The sequence below is a fragment of the Formica exsecta genome, unplaced genomic scaffold, assembly GCF_003651465.1.
Source record: "Formica exsecta isolate Colony F162 unplaced genomic scaffold, ASM365146v1 scaffold120, whole genome shotgun sequence".
Classification (NCBI taxonomy): domain Eukaryota; kingdom Metazoa; phylum Arthropoda; class Insecta; order Hymenoptera; family Formicidae; genus Formica; species Formica exsecta.
Window position 1 is genome coordinate 4,229,648 of NW_021848537.1, and position 21,153 is coordinate 4,250,800.

Sequence of the window (21,153 nt, forward strand, 5' to 3'; positions counted from 1 at the left end):
CTTACGTGCGTTTTGTTTTATTATCACAGCTTGCAAGCCTCGAGAGCGATTTTTAGAAATCGCAAAGATGGCAAGAATCGCAAGACGAGAAGAGTTGGTTGGTTGGTAATTAATTCATCGTGCATTAAATATCGCGACATCGCTCCCGATAACAGACGTCTTAATTGATCATTTTTTAATTATGTTATTATTGCCAATTATAAATATCAGGCGCTTTTTCAAGTTTCTTGAATTTCATAAGTATCATATTAATTTATTCTTCTCATTGCTGCGCGCGCGGTAAGTTTCGAAACTTCTCTACAACTCTATTTTATTCCACAAAATTCACAACCATTTTATATCTTTTTCAGCGCTATGATCTAACATGAGTTTCGAAGAATCGTTTAATGTGCACTATAAATCTACATATATATTATACTGATATACTAGGTGTATTTTAACACACATACATTTTAAAATTTACGTAATCGCTTTTTTTACGTCGCCGTTAGAAACATTGAAAATGCGTTTTTATTTTCTTCGTGTGTCTCCAAGCTCCTAGAATTTGAGGAAGTCCCAAATATTAAAAATCAATTTTGCATTTTATTTATCCGTTGCTGGATCAAAATGACTGCCATCAATATACTAAGAGCTAATCAAGCATAGTCGTCGAATAATTGAGAGAATATTTCTATGAACGGATCAGAAAGTGGCGGGAGCCACGTGAGAGATCCGAGATCAAGAGATCGGAGAAGAGGTCGACGACGAGGCCTTTCCGAGGTCGTCATTATCACAAGTACAAATATGGCTTATGTCGTCACCGAGAAGCGCCTTAGGATACATAAAGAGAACACGTGTGTGTATGTGGCAATATATACATATATATCGGGCAGCTAAATGATTACTTGTATCACGTGCAAGCGCTGATAACATGCTTAATGATCGGTCGAGCTTGTAAGATAGTACTCGAAAAATATATAGAATATGGAATCTTGAGAGTTTGTCGACGTTTACAAGAAATTTAAAAACTGAGAAATTTGAAAATTAATAGTTTTGCATATATTTCGAAAATAGAAAAGAGAAACTTGAATAAAACATAAATGAAACTTGAACAATTAATTTTTCATATTTTGCATTGTCTTTATATTTATTTTAAATATTTTTATACTTCACAAATTAAGCTGCAATTGTAAAAAAATAAAGAAATTATTTTCTACCTGTCTGGTTTAAGTTTTATTCTCTTGACTGAATAAACAGATATCGGTTTGAAATAAATTGAAAAAATTATGTTATCTATGTATACTCATCACACTTTATTCTTTCACATTGAAATTCTTTAATCTTTAATAAGAAAACAGTTCTGCAATTAGGACTTAAGCTTTCGCTTGGCTTAAAGAAATAAAGTCAAGTTGATTCCGACCTCATCAGTCTTTGTCATTACAATAATGTGCGACGGTTATATTACATCTTGAATTAGTGTATGACAACGGATACATTGCATTCCTACGCGCGTATGAAATATAATTATGTGAAATAATTACACATAAGAGAAAAGTGTTTAGTATTTGCAACTATAATTGCATAGTAAAATAATTATGATTGAGATTTCTATTTTTATAATTATTACTGCTATATATATATAATTATATAATTTATAATATATAACCTATATTTACTAAGGTTTTTTTACTTAGTATAGTGTGTCCTATCTGCCATATAAATATTGAATGGTTTTTCTTAACACTCTGTATATATATATAATAATTTTAAATATTTATATAGTAAAATATCAAATAAGGAATAAGGAATAAAATAATTATTTTTATGTAAATAACGCAATCATATTTATTTCAATATAACTATGCTTTTAACATTTGCTTTACTAGAAGATAACAAATAAAAGGAAAAAGATAACGAAACAAAAAGAAACAAGCATGATCATAGTAATAGTTCATTTGACTATATTTTTAACTGCAAATTTATTATATATCGTAAAAATTAGAAAAAGTATAACTATAGCTAGTTTCGACATTAGATTCTCTTCAGCCGAAGATTGATTATTCTTTGACTGATTGTGAGAAGAACTTGGGTAAAGGTCAAAAGTGGTTCTGCTACTGAGAGTGATTTTTTCCATCACTATGATGTACATAATACTTTAAGAGAACGATACAAGTCTACTCTTTGTGTATCTCACGAACATCAGTACTTTAACGGCTTGTACTGACCTAAATATCTTTACTTTGAAAAACGCACGTACGAGAAGTCTAACGATTTAGTATGATATCATGTATGAAACAAAAGAAAAATAGGAAAGGCAAGAAAAAAAAGGAAAGTTATCTTGTGATGCTACGACATAATCGAGATCAAGATAAAAACACATGTTTATTAGACAAAGCGCGTCGTCCTTCATCGATTGCTTGATGTCATAATCATAATCCGGAATCGACTGATTCTTTGGCAATGGAAAATGATCGCTTATTATTCCGATTAGCCACAATGACGAATCTGTCGACTTTCCTTCCTGCTTCCGCTTGGCGTTCATCACGCTTCAATTACACGTTATGTGCTTGCCATTCAAACAGAATTAATATGTCACCGATACGAGTTCGCATCCGGTAGAATAATTGATCGTGTAGATAAATAGAATTATTCGACGATAACGTGACGGATGTTCGATTATTATCTGATTATTATCTGATTGCAATCGCGGGATTTTCAGACATCATTAGACTTTTTCCAAGAACAGGAACATCCTAGTCATTCTGAAACAATTACAAATATGTATCCACAGAAATTTTATTAAGATTCTTATAGATTTTTTGTTTACTATTATTAATATTATTTCTTTAATCTTTTATTTATTTATATTATTAATTTTTGTTAATTTTGCTAAATTATTATATTTATATTTTTTAATTTTTTTGATTTTTTAAAAATGTTTTAAAGATTTGTATAAAAGACATTTATATTTCAGACATTTGATAGTTTTTTAATAGCCTTTTGAAAGAATCTGAAAAGACTTTTATCTTAAATGTTCTGAATGTTCGAACATTTTTATTTGTTCTTAATGTCAAATAAATTGATTGATAATCGTTGAGGAATGTGGAGAATTAATTGAAACGAATATCGCAAAATAATTATTATTGAGAAAGCAAATAAAAGAATTATCCTCTGCGGGTGGTAAAATAGCATGTTGTTTTCATGTCTTTATCGCGAATTACCATTAATCATGCAGATAGAATTTTAATAAACAACCGTTCTTCTTCGGTACATTCCGATCGAATGATTTTCAAATACATATATATTCTTAATCTCGGAATTTTCTGCACTTAATTTTATATAAATTAATACGATAAATTCTATATAAAATTTCAATGTTTTTTTTTCGAGTTTTATCCGCCTGAAATTGTACTGTCCCTTCTAGTCTTATAATTCTCAGTGACATTATTAATATTATTAATCATTATTGAGAAATTCGATACGATATTGAAACAACTGATATCTCTTTTAATTTATCTTTCAATATTTGAAAATCAGTCTCCGATAAGCTTAGGACAGTCCGTGGACTTATATAATAACAGCTGTTATTTTCCATGCGTCGCCGTAAATTATTGTTATTCAAAAAACATCTGAAATAATTTGCTTTTATAATAGAATAGAAATATATACACAAATTCCAGCTTTAACGGAATCAACTCTTCTCTCTCTCTTTCTCTCCCATTCCAATATTGACTACATTGATCAAAACAAAACGTCAATTTCCATTAACTCCTTGCTAAATTTCCCATTTACAAGTTTTTTCTCTCTCACTTTGCTCCATTCGATCACTCGGTGGTTGTCGAAGGTGAAAAGTCTACCTGTTCCCCCTCTCGTAACTCAGCCTTTCTCTTTCTTTCTTTCTCTCCGCCTCTCTCTTCTCTGCACTCTTTGCACACATTATACAGACACATACACATACATACACACACACGTACACACACAATTTACTCGCCCCGTTACTTCAGGGCGCGTATCGCGCAATGACGTCTCGTGGGATCGGCTCGGCTTTGCTCCGTGTCGTGATGTTGGAGCGTATTAGTGCGTCTCGAACGCTTTCTACTGGAGCGTGTCCTCTTGTCGTCGTATGTAAGCTATTCTTCTTCCGCATGTAAAAGATTCGGCCATCGCCATTTTGGTGTATCAAAACGCGCGCGCGCGCGCGCGAGACAAGCCTAATTAAGCCGAAAAAAGTGTAATCCGTGACCATCGATCTTATCATTTCGAGTATCACGCGAATCGGAATTTACGATTGGTCCCATCTGACAGGTGCGATTACGGCAATCTGTCGATTGAAGCTTCATCAACGGAATTACGATTTTTCTTATCTTTTATTAGTATTTCGACGGTGTTTCGACGGAAGATCGCACTTTGAGGAAGAAGTAATTCTTTAATTGTATAGAAAGTGACGTTATAATTGATCCAGAGTTGCGAAACTGAACAGAAAAGTTCTCGTTGAAAGTGTTATTATTTTTTTTTTTATTTTTGGACACGTTATTACATCGGCAAATCTCCCGATTTCGATTCTTTTCTTAAATCCTCAAATTTCTATCGTTAAGTCTCCAGATGCTTACATTCCTTCTGGCATCGTCAGTTCCTCAAATCCTCAAATTTCTTTTGCCATTATTAAAGATTGATATCTTTTTAAGATTTTCGAGTTCTGAAATGTTTCCGACATAATCATAAATCTTACTTGAGAAATTTTTATTTCCTCGATTTTGAAATCTCATTCGCCAATTTAAGTCTCACAAATTCTCAAAATCTCAAATTTTTAAACTCTCTCAATCTTCGGTCTTTTTGTCGTTAAATTTCCGTAAAATCATCAATCTTAAAGGCATTTTTTTCAAGCGCGTTGTTACTTTCCTTTTATTCCTATAAAATCTTTATAAATACATATATATATATATATATTCACACTTTACGACTACGTAATATTTACTTGAAATCCACATCATAATATTTTCGTGTTGGATCCTCGAGTGCCTGAAAGTGCGCGAATAATAAAAGAATGATCGATTGATCGATCGGAGCGACTCTCCGAGATTCTCCCGGTATCTTCCGACATTCCGACGTTTATCGCTCGTATCAGAATAGTAATCGCCGGCATCGTCATTGGTCGCCGATAATCTTCAGTGGACCATGTTGGAATTCTCTGTGCAACATGCTGAAATCGGTACGTACATACGCGCGACTCGATTCCACGCGTCGCGATGCGTGCACGGAATAACGGCAAGAAAACACTTTCTCGGACGTACTTTTGCAACTGCCTGCATTTCTTTTGTTATTTGCTTTCTTCCTGTTATATCAATATATCAGGCTTTCCCAAAGTCACATGTTTTGCATTGTTAATTAATTGCAATATTAATCAAAATTAAATTATTGTATTAATTATGCTATTAATAATTAATTAATTATTAGTACCATCAAAACTGAAATTTTAATCGAATATATATATGTAAATAGAGATGAGATTATTATTATTATTATAGAGTAAATCAAGATAAATTTTTTAACTCAATTTATTAAAATTACATTAACAATAAATAAGCATTTGTAATAAGTAGCTTTCATATTTAACTTTTTTTCTTCTCTCTAAAATAAATTTTTTTTTTATTTCTTATCACAAATAATTTTTCCATAAATTATTATAATTTATCTGTATAAGTATTATATTTGATTTTTCTCAAATTGGAGTATAGTTACATTATAAACAAATAGAAGGAAGACCAATTTATAGAGAAAGCTTAGATAGTGCAACGTACGAATCGCTCTGTTCCGGTATTCAGGCTTGAAAACGTCAGCTTATAATTAGCCTAATTATAGAGTAGTGCGGAATTCTGTGAATGCAACAACCCGTTGAGCACCCTTTCGCGCGCGAATGCCATGCTTGCACAATATCGACAATGAATGCACGTGCGTGCGTTGTCAAGAGGGATTCTCAATTGAATGATCGCGATGTTATCTTGTTAACTGCAATTGACTTTATTACTCTTTGTCTTCGATATAGTCTGTCTACATTTTCTAGAATGTAATTTCCACTTTATAAAGCCATCGTTATCAGAAAGACGTATCAATTCTTAATCTTTTTCTTTCTTAACATTTATTATATTGGCTCGTATTTACGCAATGGAAGAAAAACTTACAAAATATAAAACATTTCTAAAAACGTGATATATATCAATAAAAATGTAATAAGATTAATTAATTTCTTATTATTTTGTCTTAATATTTTTACATGTAAAGCATGCAAAGCATGTAAAAATAATGTATAATTTTAAATCACTGAGTCTCGACTCTTATTATAGTCTTATTATAACATTTCTAGATTTATTGTGACATATGCTGTCATAATCCATTGCCTCATATTTCCCGATGTGATCAGTTTATGCCATACATTGTAACGTTCCTTAAAAGAAAAAAAAATTAAGTGGCATTAAGTCGGAGGAACAAGATGACCATAAAATTGGTCCTTCATGTTCTATCCATCAATCAAGATAAATTTTACTAACAATAAGATGATTTTTTTTTAAATTTTATTAATGAAAAAAATTTATATTGTAGAAATATAATATATTTTATTTTATTAGGGAAAAGATTACGTACTTTTCGAAGAAAAAAATATATTACATTGATAAAGGCAATCAAAATAAACTTTAGTTCAATAAAATTTTAATTTGAAAATTAAATACAAAGTTATTCTCTGCTTCACGACAACTGTGTAATATTGAAAATCATAAATGCTTAATATTGGTCATTGCAGCATATTTTGAGAATCTTTCTGCGTCTTCTCATTGTTCCAAGGTCAAAAGCTATCACTTGCAATATTTGAATTATGAATGCGCTAGCCGCGCGCGCATGTTGCAAATAACCAATTATATTATGGCGTATGCAAATGAAAGCCGGCTGTAACCACACGTTGTTTCCATTGACTTCCTACTGTTCACTTGGTATTTCACTTTTTCCATTTCTCTTCTTATTCACTCCCGTCTCTTTCGTGTCATATCGCGCGTGTAGTATCTTCGCAACGAGCGATGATACTTGGCATCCAAGTACGCAGCCCAAATAGCGAACGGTCGGGAAGATACACGCGACGGACATTTAAATATTCAAATATTATCATGAGCGAATATTATTTTCATACCTGAAAACTTATACAGGGTATCGTATAAATTTTTCTCAAAAGATACTTGAAAATAATTGTTTATAAATATCTACATATTTGGATATTAATGCATGTAAATACTTGATGTCCGAATATTATAATATCTTGACAGTTAAACAATTAAATATTTGGACATTAAAACAATATTCGACATTTGATATTTAAACATTAGATTATTTGGATATTCGAACAATAACAGACTTAAATATATTTCAATATTTCTAGATTTTTATACGTGACATTCCCATCAAAATACATTTTTAATAAATTCTCAAAAAAGTTATTTCTCTAACTTGAAATGCCGATATTAATTCGCTCCACTTTATTCCGATGATGCGAGATGCGCATGTTAAAAATCGACTTTGAAGACTTTCTATAATCCCGAGATCGCCTCTCACCATCTTTCGTGCTTGCTTGCGGCATCGCTTACAGCTCCATTCAAAAACGCAAATAATCTCGACATCCAGGGGCGCACGCAAAAATTTTTTATGGAATCGCGGAAACAGAAAGATTTGAAATCTTATCATAAATCGAACGAAAAGTATCACACAATTTCATGTATTTGTTTTTATACTTTTATTATATTTTACTATGTATAAAATGGAATTATATATAATGATACATATTTTATATATAATTTAACATATTTATATATAATTTAAAAAAATATAAATTTTTGTGTTTCTTTTAAGAAACCGTTATTTCGATTTAAAAATTAATCTACTCTGTTGAATATATCCAAATGCATGGAGGTAGTCATTATTAAACAAATAAAATGCATATTATGTAAAAATACGTAAAATATTATTACGGATATTGTTTCTTTTTTTGTCACAATAAAATTAATAATGTTTCGCTGTCAATTTTACGTTGATACAATACTAGATACAATCAAATGATAATAATGAAACAAAAGCTACTTTTTTGCGTGCGCCTCTGCATGAATTTCCAAATGCAATCGATCCGCTGAATAACATGTCTGGATTGCAACATCCTTTCGAAATTACTAACGCACGAGACTTGTTTAAGTAAATCATAGGCCGCTCGTGCCGATTTCCAGTATGCTAATGTCACTTAAGGCATCAATAACTTCATAATGTCGAGTGATTAAAAAGTTCAAGGGCCAACAAATTAACCCATCTCGTAATTTGGTTAGCCGGACCATTCGATGCTTTTTTTATGTAGCTTCAATATTGACTCATATATAATGTGTAAATTATCAAATATTTTATTGTAATGTTTTATCCAAGGATAAAAAATAGTATTAAAATATTCTTCGAATATCATTACGATATATTATCATTGCGATTACCTTGTACGCTTACAAATTTATATTAAATAAATTCTCATAATATGGCTCCTGACATCATTTCAATTGGAATGCAAGGGAGACATTTTACATCGTTGTCACGTAATCGACACATTATTCTGAATTCCTATAGAAATCCGGCACACGCAATCCGATAATGTGTGCACGTGCGAAACTCCTGGATCTCGATCGTCAATCCGGTGTGATCAATAATTAGTATTTATAGATATTAGTTATAAACAACTGCTTGTAATAAGAAAGAAAATGCCCTTTCGAGAAAAAAAAAAAACTTAAAAGAAAAAAAGGGAAAGAAAAAGAAATAGGTAGATTTCGCAATTCTCGAAGAAGGAGTATAAACGCAGAATTACATATGCATTATCAGTAAATACTTCAGCCTTTTTTTTGTTAATACAAGCGTTTCCTAATGGAAGAAATCTATAAGTAATTCAGAGAATAACGGTGCTGAAAGTACCTAAAAGTTCAAAGTACAATATTACCTCGCTTCATGAGCGATTGTTCGCTTCGATTTATGACAAGAAAACTATCCAAACTATACCTCACCGATCTTTTGATCAGTTTTTAATATATTTTAAGACTGTTAAAAATAAGACTTTTTCTATGTATATTTTCTCGTTCAAGAATTGAAACGACTCTTTAAAAGTAAGTCGATATATTTGATTGAAACATATACTAATCATAAATTAAATTTATACAAAAAAAAACTTTTAATAAACCTTTACATTATTCAGCTGTTTGAGTAAAAAATAAAAACTGATAAATCTATAATTACACGTTTTTACATGCATTTGCAACTATTCTCGCAAAGCAAGATCTACCTTATATCATAGTGTGTTCTAGTTTGAAACAGAGCCTTTAATTATCTAAATCTATAATTATTATATGAAACTGGATTTATTGTAGACTTTGTTTTGCACTGAAAACACGGGTGGAACTCGTTTAAAGCACCGGACAATGCGGGATTCATGTTCACTAATGTAAAGGCTTACTTATATGCATTAGTTATTCATTGTAAAAATTCTACTTTTCGAAAAGAACTGTTTGAAGAGGAATGCAAATGAAAGAGAGAAACAAGTGTGCTCGGTCCATTCGAACTGGTTACTACGCGAATTACGGATTGTTCGGTTGCAGGCAATAAAGAGAAGCTCACCTTGAGGAAACGCTGCGGCTCACGCCTCGGTTCATTGAGGACATCTCATCGTCACGATCCAGATGATCCTTGAACCGGCTGCTGTATTTTGACTCAAGAACGCTGCCGAGTTCGATCATATTCGCGAAATTTTCGTATATCTACGCGCACAATCGATATCCCATAGAAGCGGATGATATATATATATATATATATAGAGAGAGAGAGAGAGAGATAAGGAGGAGAGAGATATTTTATATGTAACGGTGTAATAATTTCGTCGTTTGAAACGCCGTCACGCGTGTAGGCTGTATCCGCATTTAAAGCCGGGATTCGCTAATTAACGCGAGTAGCGTGCGATTTACTGACACATCACGCTCACGACAGTTATATGCACGTGAATTAAACTATAATGCGCAATTAGGTGCAATCCATAATAGGTGTAATTGTGCCAAGTTCCGGCAATGATTCAGAAGTTGTTTTTGGCCGATTAAAATAGAAATTATTTGAGAAATCCTTTTAAAAAAATTAACCTTATACATAAGATAAAATGACAGATCAAATTTGACAACAACAGAATTTAGTTTATTAGATAAATATATGTAATAATAACTGTATTTGTTTAGAGTGTGTGTAAATTTGTAAGGCGATACTCTTATGTGTGACAGATGGTATATAATTCTATTACACTAAAATTGTAATAATCAAGTAGGCAAACGAGCTTAATTTCGTTTCATCCAGGCCTTTTATCCAGGGTTCAGTCAAAGATCACGGCGCATAAATAACTCCAACAAAGAGCTAATTGTCACGGGACTCTGTACTATAGTTTATAGTTTAATGCACGTCAATGTCCGTCAACGTGGAAGTCATCGCGATTGTCTCAAGGGCACATAACTTTACGATGCGACTCGCATTAATAATCGCGACCCCTACTTCCCGTCCCCCTTCTGTGTCCCTGTCTTCAATGTCTCCCTAATATAAAATGGTAGGTAGTCACACTTACTGATCTTATTTTGCTCTTTCCTTATCTCTGTTGCAGCGCTCTCTACAGCCACCGAGGATGTGGGAGACGGGCCCCAAGGGCACGAAAACGACACCGGTGAGTGAGTTTCTCAATAAAAAATTTTGTGTTTCTCTTTTTTTTAATCTTTTGTTTTTTCGCACGAATTCGGAACAAATAAATTTTAAAAGATTTTATGAGAATCGTTAATTTTACGAGAGAGAGAGAGAGTTGTTAATGATAAATTTTATTTCTTTCTGAATTGACCCTCTATTACATTGGTCTTATTTTAAGACCATGAATTAAATACGTAGCTATAGTTTCTGTACGATTTTAATATAATTTGAAAACTAATGAAAACTTATAATCAGAAAGTTATAAATTGTTAATTATACAAAAAAAGACAAGATTAATCATTTTCCGTAGCTTTTTTTTACGCCGAATACAATTCCAGTTTTTAGTTTGTTGAGATTTGGCGCAGGGTCGAATGATTCAGTTTTCCAGTGAGTGACTAGATTAATGCTAGAATAATAACACACACGTAATTGATGCATTCGACTGATGGAACGTCAATTGAATCACGATTACTAATTATAAGGTATAATTTACCGTAATTATTTAGTATATTCGAATATACAATACTATCCAAGTTTTAATACATTATTAAGGATATGTACTCGCTGAATCAATGTTTTTGCAACAAAAGCAAATATATCTCGAAAAGTTCTGTCATTAACTCGCGACAGTGAATGATTAATTAGCGCTTGTACGAGACAGTAATTCTTTCCGAGAATACACGAGCACGAATGTCTGTCTAATTTCATGTAAATAAAGGATTGGCTGTAAATAAAGTTTATGCTACTGTGACAAACCAGCTGTCATAGTAATAGCCCACATATGCGCGCATGCAAATTTTTGCATTGTGCATTCACGAAATGAGTCACGTCAAATTTACATGAGAACTGATTTTTCACTTTTTTATAATAAATAAGGTTATATAAGCATGGGACTACAAAAACAAAAGAAATATATGGAAGGCCTTTTGCAATTTTGAGGAGTTTTAAATATGTAGATCAAAATAAGAGATACGTATTCTTTTATAAATCCTTTCTCGCACATTTAGGAATTAAAACAACCTCTCGAACATGATTCGATATATCTGATTTCGAATGAATAACATCCAAGTTATGAAATATATAAAAAAGACTATTTCAGACAAAATTTTTATAACTTGCATGTCAGTAATTATTTTACATTTTTTATTATTACATAAAAACTATATGGTAAAAAATTTCAAATTTTTTCATTAATATCATACTTCTCAATAAATTGTAATTATTTTTAATTGCGCGTCTTTTATACACAATTAATTTCATTATTTAAGATGACAAGGTCTTTTATTTGCTTATAATCATATATAAAATCATGTAAGTTATATAAAAAGATATTTTTGAAGAGATGTGTGAGAATCTTCATTGAAATCTGTGATCTCTGTCGATCAGCTGTTGAAGCTGTCACTGCACAAAACCACGTGTCATTCCATTTGAGTTCAGTGCATAAAATTGTAACTCTGACGTCCTCTAGCGAAGTATTCACTCGTACCATGTTGAATATACTGTAGGTAAAACAGAGATCCTTCTACTGGCTAGTTGATAATGTATCTTTTATAATTTACTTATCGACTTATGATAGCTTGATACTTATGGTAAGTTTTCAAATTTTGTAGCTGTTGATCATATCATCTTTGGTAATATCTAGATGATATTATTTATCGTGCACGATAAATTAAAGCGCTTTATCAATATTATTATTTAATTGCATTTAGTATATCAATCATCTTGTTATGCTTATTGCACGATCTCTCTCTCATCATTATTAAATATTATTTACCACTCGTCTATACATTATAGTATTTTAATAATAATTTTACGATTTATATCATAAATAATCATTGTTTTCACTTTTTTTAATTAATTAAATAATAAAATTTGCAAATATTATAATAAAGATATATATACGTAACAAAAATAAAATAGGTACATATACGTAACTTATGTAATACGGTTAGCGCCCGACATAAAAGCTGTGTAAACAATGCACAAATCAGATATCAAAATTATTTCAAGTAGAAACGCAGTTAACGCTGCACACGTGGCAATATTGCGTAAGATTGCAATCTTACGAATTAATCAGAGACTTACAAAAACTTAACTTGATCAGATATTTAAAATATTCCAAAGAAATTCACGGTTATCTTTAACAGCGTTATCAATAATAATTCGATATTATATCTAACATAGAAGCTTTAATCTAGAATGCTTAAAAATAGAAGAAGAAGGCTTATGTACTTTTGCATTTTTTTATATAACCCAGTAAGCAATTTGATAACAAATTGTTGCCAAATTGGCATCAAATTAATTCTCGTTGTTCTTCTATTCTCTTCTTTTAAAAATTAATATAAATTTCTAAAATCTTTGTAGTAAAACAGTTTGTTTTAAAATTTTTAAATAAATATATAGCTAAAATTTTATTTATACACATTTTAAGTGTTTTCTGGTTTTAGCACAAATTTGAAAAAGAATCCTCGGATCTTTGACTAAAAAAAAAATTTATCATACATTATATCTTTTCTTTTTGGTTACAAAAAATTATATGAGGTACTTCATACTTTGTACAAAGTACAATAAGCAATAACCTTTTTTATAACATCACCTTTGTGCAAACATTCTTATATATAAAAGCAGCAACTGTAATAGCTCATCTTTTCTCTCTTAAGAGTTCTTAGAAAAAAAAAATATATATTATACTATTTTAATTTTTGAGACAATAATGCACTATTTTCGAGAATGCCACTAAAAATATTGTCTATTGAATATCGAAATATCTCGGACATAAATACAATAAATATACAAATATGCACAAATATTTGCGCATCCTTAAACAATACTTATACTGTATCGGTTATCTGTCTTGTTAAACCGCCTCCTGCGGTTCAATTGTCGCTTAACCTCCGGTCTTAACGAGACTTGACAATAAACGCCAACTGCTCTGGTGCTACGCAATGCTGACGTTTTCCAATTGAGAAAAGGCAAAAAAAGAGATCATTTCGATTTCTGACTCGAAAACGGATAAATAAAATTTCAATATAAAAGTTCAATAAAAGCATACTAATGAGATTTCTTTCTTAAAGAGGTTTTAAGAGGTTTTTTTTCAAAGCATTCAATAACTTGCCAAAAAGAAATAAAACTTGCAAAGAAATAAAACTTCCGCAAATATTTTAATAAGAGAAAAAATAAAGGTTTAAAAAAGATTTCAGATCAAGAATATATAGTTAAAGATTTTTCTCTTTCTTCTCTCTACGTGAAAATAATTTTCTTTTAGAAGACTTTTATTATTATACATTTCATAACAATGACGTCGAAAATGTTGCAAGACGTACTTCGTCAAAGATCTATCGCGCAAATAATCATGTTGATTTCCCGTTAATCAAGCTCTTTCGTTTGATCGAATTTGCTTTTTTCTTTTCCGCCTGTATTCATTCAATATTTATTCAAGTCACATGTAGTCGGCAATTCAATGTCGAATCGTTGAAGAATTATTATATATCGATCTTAATCATTAACATAATACATCAGGCCTTCATCAATATACTGTTTACGTCATCACCAATCATGTGCACATTAATGGAAATTTGTATGCTTGATAATTTGAAAAAGAGAAGGCGATTTCGTCAAAATTACATAATTGGCGATCACAACCAAATGTTGCGAAAATATTTACAATATCATTTAATTATTTTTGAAAGCAAATAAGTAAGGTAATGAAAAAGTCAATATTTTGCTAGAGATATTTTTTTATATTTTATTTATTATATTTATTTATATTTTATGTTAGAAAATTGCTTTATTCCATCAAGTTAATTATACGTCGTATCCTTAATGACGTCGCTTGTAAAACTGTTGTCATTTAATTCGCAAGCCTCGTCCTAATTCGATCATTAAACGCTGCAACGAGAGACAATGGTATATCGCATGCTTAGGGGGAATAGGGAAGTGGTCCATGTGGTACACGAGCATGGCACGTGCGTCTTGCTCCCGCAAGACAAGTTTAGGTTTAGGTTTCACGTTCGACAATCGTGACTCTTTTTTTTTTGCGCGCGCGCGTCCACTCGAAAGGATGTGACGCACGTAATTGGTTCTAATTGGTTAACCAATTGCCACGACCAATTGGCCGATGGAAAGCTAGTCTATTAGATTTAAACGAGCATCGAAACTGTTTGTGCAAATAATGGATCATGCGAATGAAAGTGAAACATAAGCAAAAGAATATATGAATACATTTATTTTAATCAAGATTAAAATATTTTATTTATTTTATCTTACAGGATAACATTAAAATAAGCAACATTATAGTTTGCGAACGTGTTTCTTAACTAATTTTAGAATCAATCATGATGTTCGAATTGACAAATGTTTTGCGACTATAATCATTTTCTTTTATAATATCATTTCCGAGAAAATTATTATTTTTTGTTTTTAAAAAATTTATCGGGGAACAAGATCTTTTGAATTTCCAATTCATTAAAATAAAAATTCTATTAAAGCAAAGATTGTACGCTCAAAAGAGAAGAATAAGATTCTTTTTCTACATAAATTCTTGCGAATGCTCGGCTGATTTTTAACTTCGTACGAATCTGTAATTATGAAATGAAATTCGGATATTTAGATCGGGATATCTAATCGTCGAACCCAGAGTCGGCGGAAATTATAACGGTTGACCTCGGAGCGCCTAGCAACAAGTATGGGCAATGTCCTTTCGAGAGATGTGATCCCTATGCTCTTCCACAAGATGTCCAGGTTCTCATATCGTGTTAGGTATATTGATCGAAGTAATCGGATAGTCGCTAAAAAAAGAATATTAACAATTCATCGAAAAAAAAAGTCTTCTAAAATGATTAACTTGGGGAAAAAAAAATCTTAAAAATTCTCCAAATGCTTTGTTTTAATTTTTTTTAGAGATATAGAATTTTATTTCAGATTGTCGTCTCTATAGAATAATCCTTTAATTTTCGAGCGGTGTAATATTTCCGATCCACGTACGTGACTGTGAACGTAAGACCTGGAATTTAGATGTGTACGTTATAACTCGAGACGCGTGCAACCGTCGTCGCATGTGCAGCATCGGTGCACCACGTGCACGACCTACCTGGCAGATATTTCGACAATTTGCATGAGCTTGCAAACACTATCAGCATCTTCGATTCTGAAATCTGATATTTTTAAGTGTGTCGCGAAAAGCTCGAGATACAAAGCCAACAAACATTCTAAAATAAAAAAAATTCTCGTATAGAAAATATGAACAGCTGCTCATTGATAATAAATTAGTATCTATCTAATTTTAAGAGACTTTGACTTTTAAAAAAGAAAAATTTTAATTTAAGATTTAGTTATCACGTACTTACTTTTACACTATTAGTCCCAAATGACTTCCGGTTGACGTATCTATACCGTTGTCAAGGCCACAAAGCCATAACATTCTGACCTCCAGGAGGTTTTAACCGTCGTTTATTGTTTAGTAAAAAATTGTTAACAAAGAAAGCTTTATGCGGATCAAAGTTTGAACATAAAATAGCAATAATAATTTCAGAGTATTAGACACATTGTATATAAGTATTACCTATATCGTACACGCACTTAGCAAACACGCAAGTCTTTATATAGGGTGTTCAAAAACGTCGAAGATTAAAAATGCATAAAAAAAGAGTTTTACACGAGTTTACAAAAATCCGCGCGAAGCGAGGTGCAGTCTGGATACTTTTAGGGTCTGACGGGATCTATAATTATATGGTTCCACATGGGTTTGCAACTTTTTGCATATGTAGAAATTTATTTTTGTCTGCGTATATTGTCTGACGTTTCGCGTAGAATGTTGCAAACCCATATGGATGAAATATAATTATAGACTTCCTCACATATACATCGAAAGCATCGGGCGATGTGGGCCGTATTATATAGGATGTTCAAAATAAATTCATTGCTTGAACAGCCGAATTTTCATTTATTAATAAGTCTTTATTAACAATGAGCGGCAACTAAAATCTCTTTAAGATTACTCGGAAACTTTACCTTGACAATCGGAAATTATCTGAATCTGATGATGACGGTGTAAAAATAAATAATTACCTTGTACTAATTAAATATTGATCTTCTCGTAAATGTATTTTTTACTAATCTTACAATTTATCTCTGTTCTGTATAATTTAACGTAATTATGTTTGTTATACGAATAAATTTACATATCAACGTCGTATTGTATGGCTTACAAAATCGGCAATCCTGTGATTTTCCAACCGCACGTTCCTATAACAAGTTGCAAAAGCATTGCAGGAATTGTTCGCGAAACCTTTAATGCGCCGCCATCGATAACTTCTACCTTGGCTGCCGCTTAATTATGGAGAATGAAACGCCCGTTCGAACGATCACGCCGTTACGTCAGTAGAAAACGTGATTTCGCTGCATCCAATATGTTTGTCGACAGTTCTAAAGCGGATATTCCACCGAATTCGGCAAAATTAATGTACTACGTTTACGTCAAATCTCCGTCAAAGCAATGTACGGCCTTTTTGCCGAATATGGCGATTCACAATTCATTAATAATAATTATATGTACAATGATACTAGACGGAAAAAGCATTAGCCTTTGTTTTCGGGCGAAAGAGACAACAGATATTGACCGCGTACAAAATATTTATTCGTAGACGTACAGTCCTCTCAGACATCTAACAAATATATGTTTCCCTCGTAAACATGGTGTGGAAAATGTATGTAGATATGTGCTAGACTTAACGAACCGTGTCGGATTCAATGGGATATCCACTTTAAAATCTATGAGTTTCTAACGAGGAAACGCACGAAAAAGGATTAGTCATTTTTGATTTTTATAAATCTGTAGAAAAAGATAGTTATTGAATACCCATGCGAGAAAATAATCAGATTTTAATATAATTATTCCTGTGTATGATAAAAATTTCAGATTTAATCAGAAAAACTTGAAAAATGCGTTATATCTGTTTTTACATTAGTAATAAATAATATGTATTATTTTTGCTGTTAGTGGAAAACATATGTAGCGTATCTATAAAATGGTAATCAACAGATATTGTGTAACACATATCATTTATTCTTATTAACATCGATATTAATACTGTGTTACTTTTTCGCGCTACTCTAATAATAATAGTAATAATAATAATAATAATAATAATAATAATAAGAGAAAGAAAGAGGAAGAGTAACAATGTTAATATGATCTTTTGAAACATTTAATGAATCAAATTACAATTCTTTCTAATAAATATATATATATGAAATTATTTAAAGCAATTAAATATAACTATTGAACAATTAACTATAACAGGAAAAAAAATGAATGAATTAAAATTATAAAAATGTAAAGTCTTTAGTATTGCATTTAATTTAATTATCGTCTCGTTTTACTTGGTTTTACGCGATATAATTATTTTCAACTCAAGATATGATAAAAAATAAATTTAATTTCGCAAATTGACGATAATTTATAAACACATGTGATAAACACTTATTTATAGGATTAGTCATTTGTACGACCGGATCGATTATGTGGAAAGTTTACTCGTATATTTTGTTTATCTATTGTAACACCGCGATAATCACGAGTAACACGATAAACCGGAATTAATTGCATTATTAGATCATCTTGTTTCTTGGGAATAAAAATGCTTATCTGATTTATCTACATAAATTTGATCCTCTTAGACTTATTAATGTTATCTGAAGTTTCAGCTCGTTGATAATATCGCGATAGTGATGTTATTTTTATGTAACGTCATTTTTTTAAATTACAAACAAGATGTTTTTCCATACATCATCGTATTTCTCAATATTTAAGTAGTCAATGTATTTTATCATTACTTTAGCGAGAACAAAAAAAATAATGAAATTCTTAATCAGCCTTTTTTGTGTTATTTTATTAATTCGATATTACAATCGCTTTAAAATTGTGTCATATTAACAACTGTATATCATATTGCATAGTAATGCAAATATTGCATATTATATTGCATATCAATAATATAATATGTGACATTAATATATTTAGAGCGATTAACGCGAACGCGCTGACTGAAAAACATCTTTTAGTAAATAATAAATTTGTTTGTAGCCAGTTGTAAAACTTGTGATGCTGGCTGATTCTATTTTTCATATTATGATTTCGAGAAAATCCGCTGTTAAACAACAACAACAAGCAATTGTTAATAACAATATTTAAATTGTCAATAATAATTTTTTTTAACAATATGACAAAACAACACATAGTAATTTGTTGTAATGACATTTAAAATCAGTTACAAACTATTAGTAATTTTTTTGGATATTTTAAAAAAGATTCACGAAATATAGAAACTTTTCTCTATACATCCAATTTTTCCCCCAATGCTTGTATATTGTTACAATAATTTACGAAATACAAGTTTTCTCTGAAATCGAAAAAAAATGAAAAGTGACGAAAGTTCGAGATTTGATTCTTGAGTCAGCAGTTTCCGAAGATTTGCAGTATCACTTTCGTGATCCTCTTTGGACCGACGAGATACTCGGGTTTAAATCGAATCTCACACATGCGGCCGAAAATAATGCCGCTTTCACCCTCGTGCATTCGAATATAAACTCCGCGCTCTGCCAAGCCATGGCTCGAAAATAGTCGCAGCATTTAGGGTGGCAAACAGTGGCTTTTAGAGCGATGTCTGCACGTGTCGTGACGCAGAAATCTCCCCTTCACCCTTCTCTCGTCTTAATCTCGCATAATCCAATTCGACTGACTTTTCTCGAGAAAATTATTGCATTGAATATATATAACTTGAAGTAAGATGACTTTAGTTTAAAATTGAGAAACGATTAATGATGCTATTTTTTTTATTTCACTAAAAATTTTGAGATGCTGTACCATTATGAAATTGACGCCTGACTTGATAAAAAAAAAATAAAGATAAAAAAGATTATAAATTTCACCGAGAAATCGTTTTTTCATTTATAAACTATGCACGGTTTTTTATCAACATAAAAAATTGTTTCCTATCGATAATATTATTTCGCCGGTAACAACCGTGAAAAAGAGATCTGGAAACGTTTAGATGCGATTATGTAATGCAATAATATTTTACAATAACTTTTTATCACTAGTCGACATTTGTTTCATATTTCATTGATCCGAGGTCAAAACATGAATGTTATTGACGGGACACACCTGTCGCTGCGTGCGAAAACATTTTCGTTCATTAGATCAGGAAAATCGTTGCCAGCTGATGAATATTACCTGAGAAATGTCAAACCAAAAATTGCATTACGTAATATAAATTAATACTTTTGAAAGAATTCGATTCTTTTTCGATCTATATAAGCTCAAGTCAATTGTCTACGATCATCAATAATCGAAATTGCGATTAATGCATCAATTGTAATCGATCATATAAATAAAATGTTAATGAAGTGTCGTTATAAACGAGAATCGAGCGATTCGAGAAGTCTTTCGATCAGTCGATTGTCTTTACTTTTCTCCTCGAGAAAAACAGCGATGTTACACACAGAGTGGTTTTAATCTATAAGCAAGTTTTCCCCACTACTTCATCTAACGTACGTCGATACAGTCAGTAAGCCTTGAGCGCAGACAACACGTTCTATAATAATCCTCGATAAAAGTAAAATCGAGAAAGAGGGAACAATGGTTTCGGCGAAATCGTCCGATTAATCAATAATTCGTGCGAATTAATCGAGCGAAGTTATTGAAAGAATTATTCTGTAATCTGCGATCTATTATGACTAATTATTTATCGTCTTGATTAATTAATACGCAGTATAGATATACTCAAAGAGCTTATAATTCACGATAAAAAGTTTTTATTTATAATTCAAGAGCAATTATACATCCCGACATTTTTACTAAGAAAAAATTGATTGTAGGTAACGAAAAGTAAAATTCTGCGACACCAACCGAGGGATATCGTGTAATATTGTTATTGTAGAATTGATAGAATAAAATTTATGAAGAAATTTTGCCAAAAGCGCAATCTTCTGCGTTGTTTCTGCTCGGAATAAGTCGCGTCTCTCACTTTGTTTGCTATCAAAATCGTTTATTGATAAAGGTGCATATGTTAATTGAACCTTCACAGGTCACGTGGCCATTTAAATTCGAATAAAATTTAATCGTGTCTGTTTCTTTTTTGTTGTTTCAGATTCATATTCGTTGTCTCATCTTGGTAAGTCCTCTCTCTCTCATTGCATGCACGGCAAATTATACTTTTTAGCCTGAATCTTTATTTAATTAAATTAAATTCAGCTTTATTTAAGTTAATATATTTTATAAATTATTTTTTATTTTATTTATAATTATAAATAAGTATAAACTAAATCTCGAGGTATTTTCCGTATCATTATGATATTGCATGCTTTTTAACTCTTGTCTCTTTCATCTTATTCTTTCTCTTTCAT

The 21,153-nt window shown here is 31.2% G+C and overlaps 1 protein-coding gene across 11 annotated transcripts in view; it reads left to right on the top strand.

Moving 5' to 3' along the window:
• LOC115243012 overlaps nucleotides 1–21,153 on the top strand; it is a 58,417-nt gene that overhangs the window by 17,504 nt on the left and 19,760 nt on the right. For 7 of the 11 annotated variants that reach the window (XM_029819675.1, XM_029819661.1, XM_029819682.1 and 4 more), the window contains 2 exons: nucleotides 10,673–10,732; nucleotides 20,898–20,921. In XM_029819675.1, coding sequence (XP_029675535.1) covers nucleotides 10,673–10,732; nucleotides 20,898–20,921 — 84 coding nt within the window. Of the gene's footprint in view, nucleotides 1–3,978; nucleotides 5,189–10,672; nucleotides 10,733–20,897; nucleotides 20,922–21,153 lie in introns of those variants that run through there. The other 4 variants (XM_029819729.1, XM_029819725.1, XM_029819736.1 and 1 more) reach the window with 4 other exon arrangements.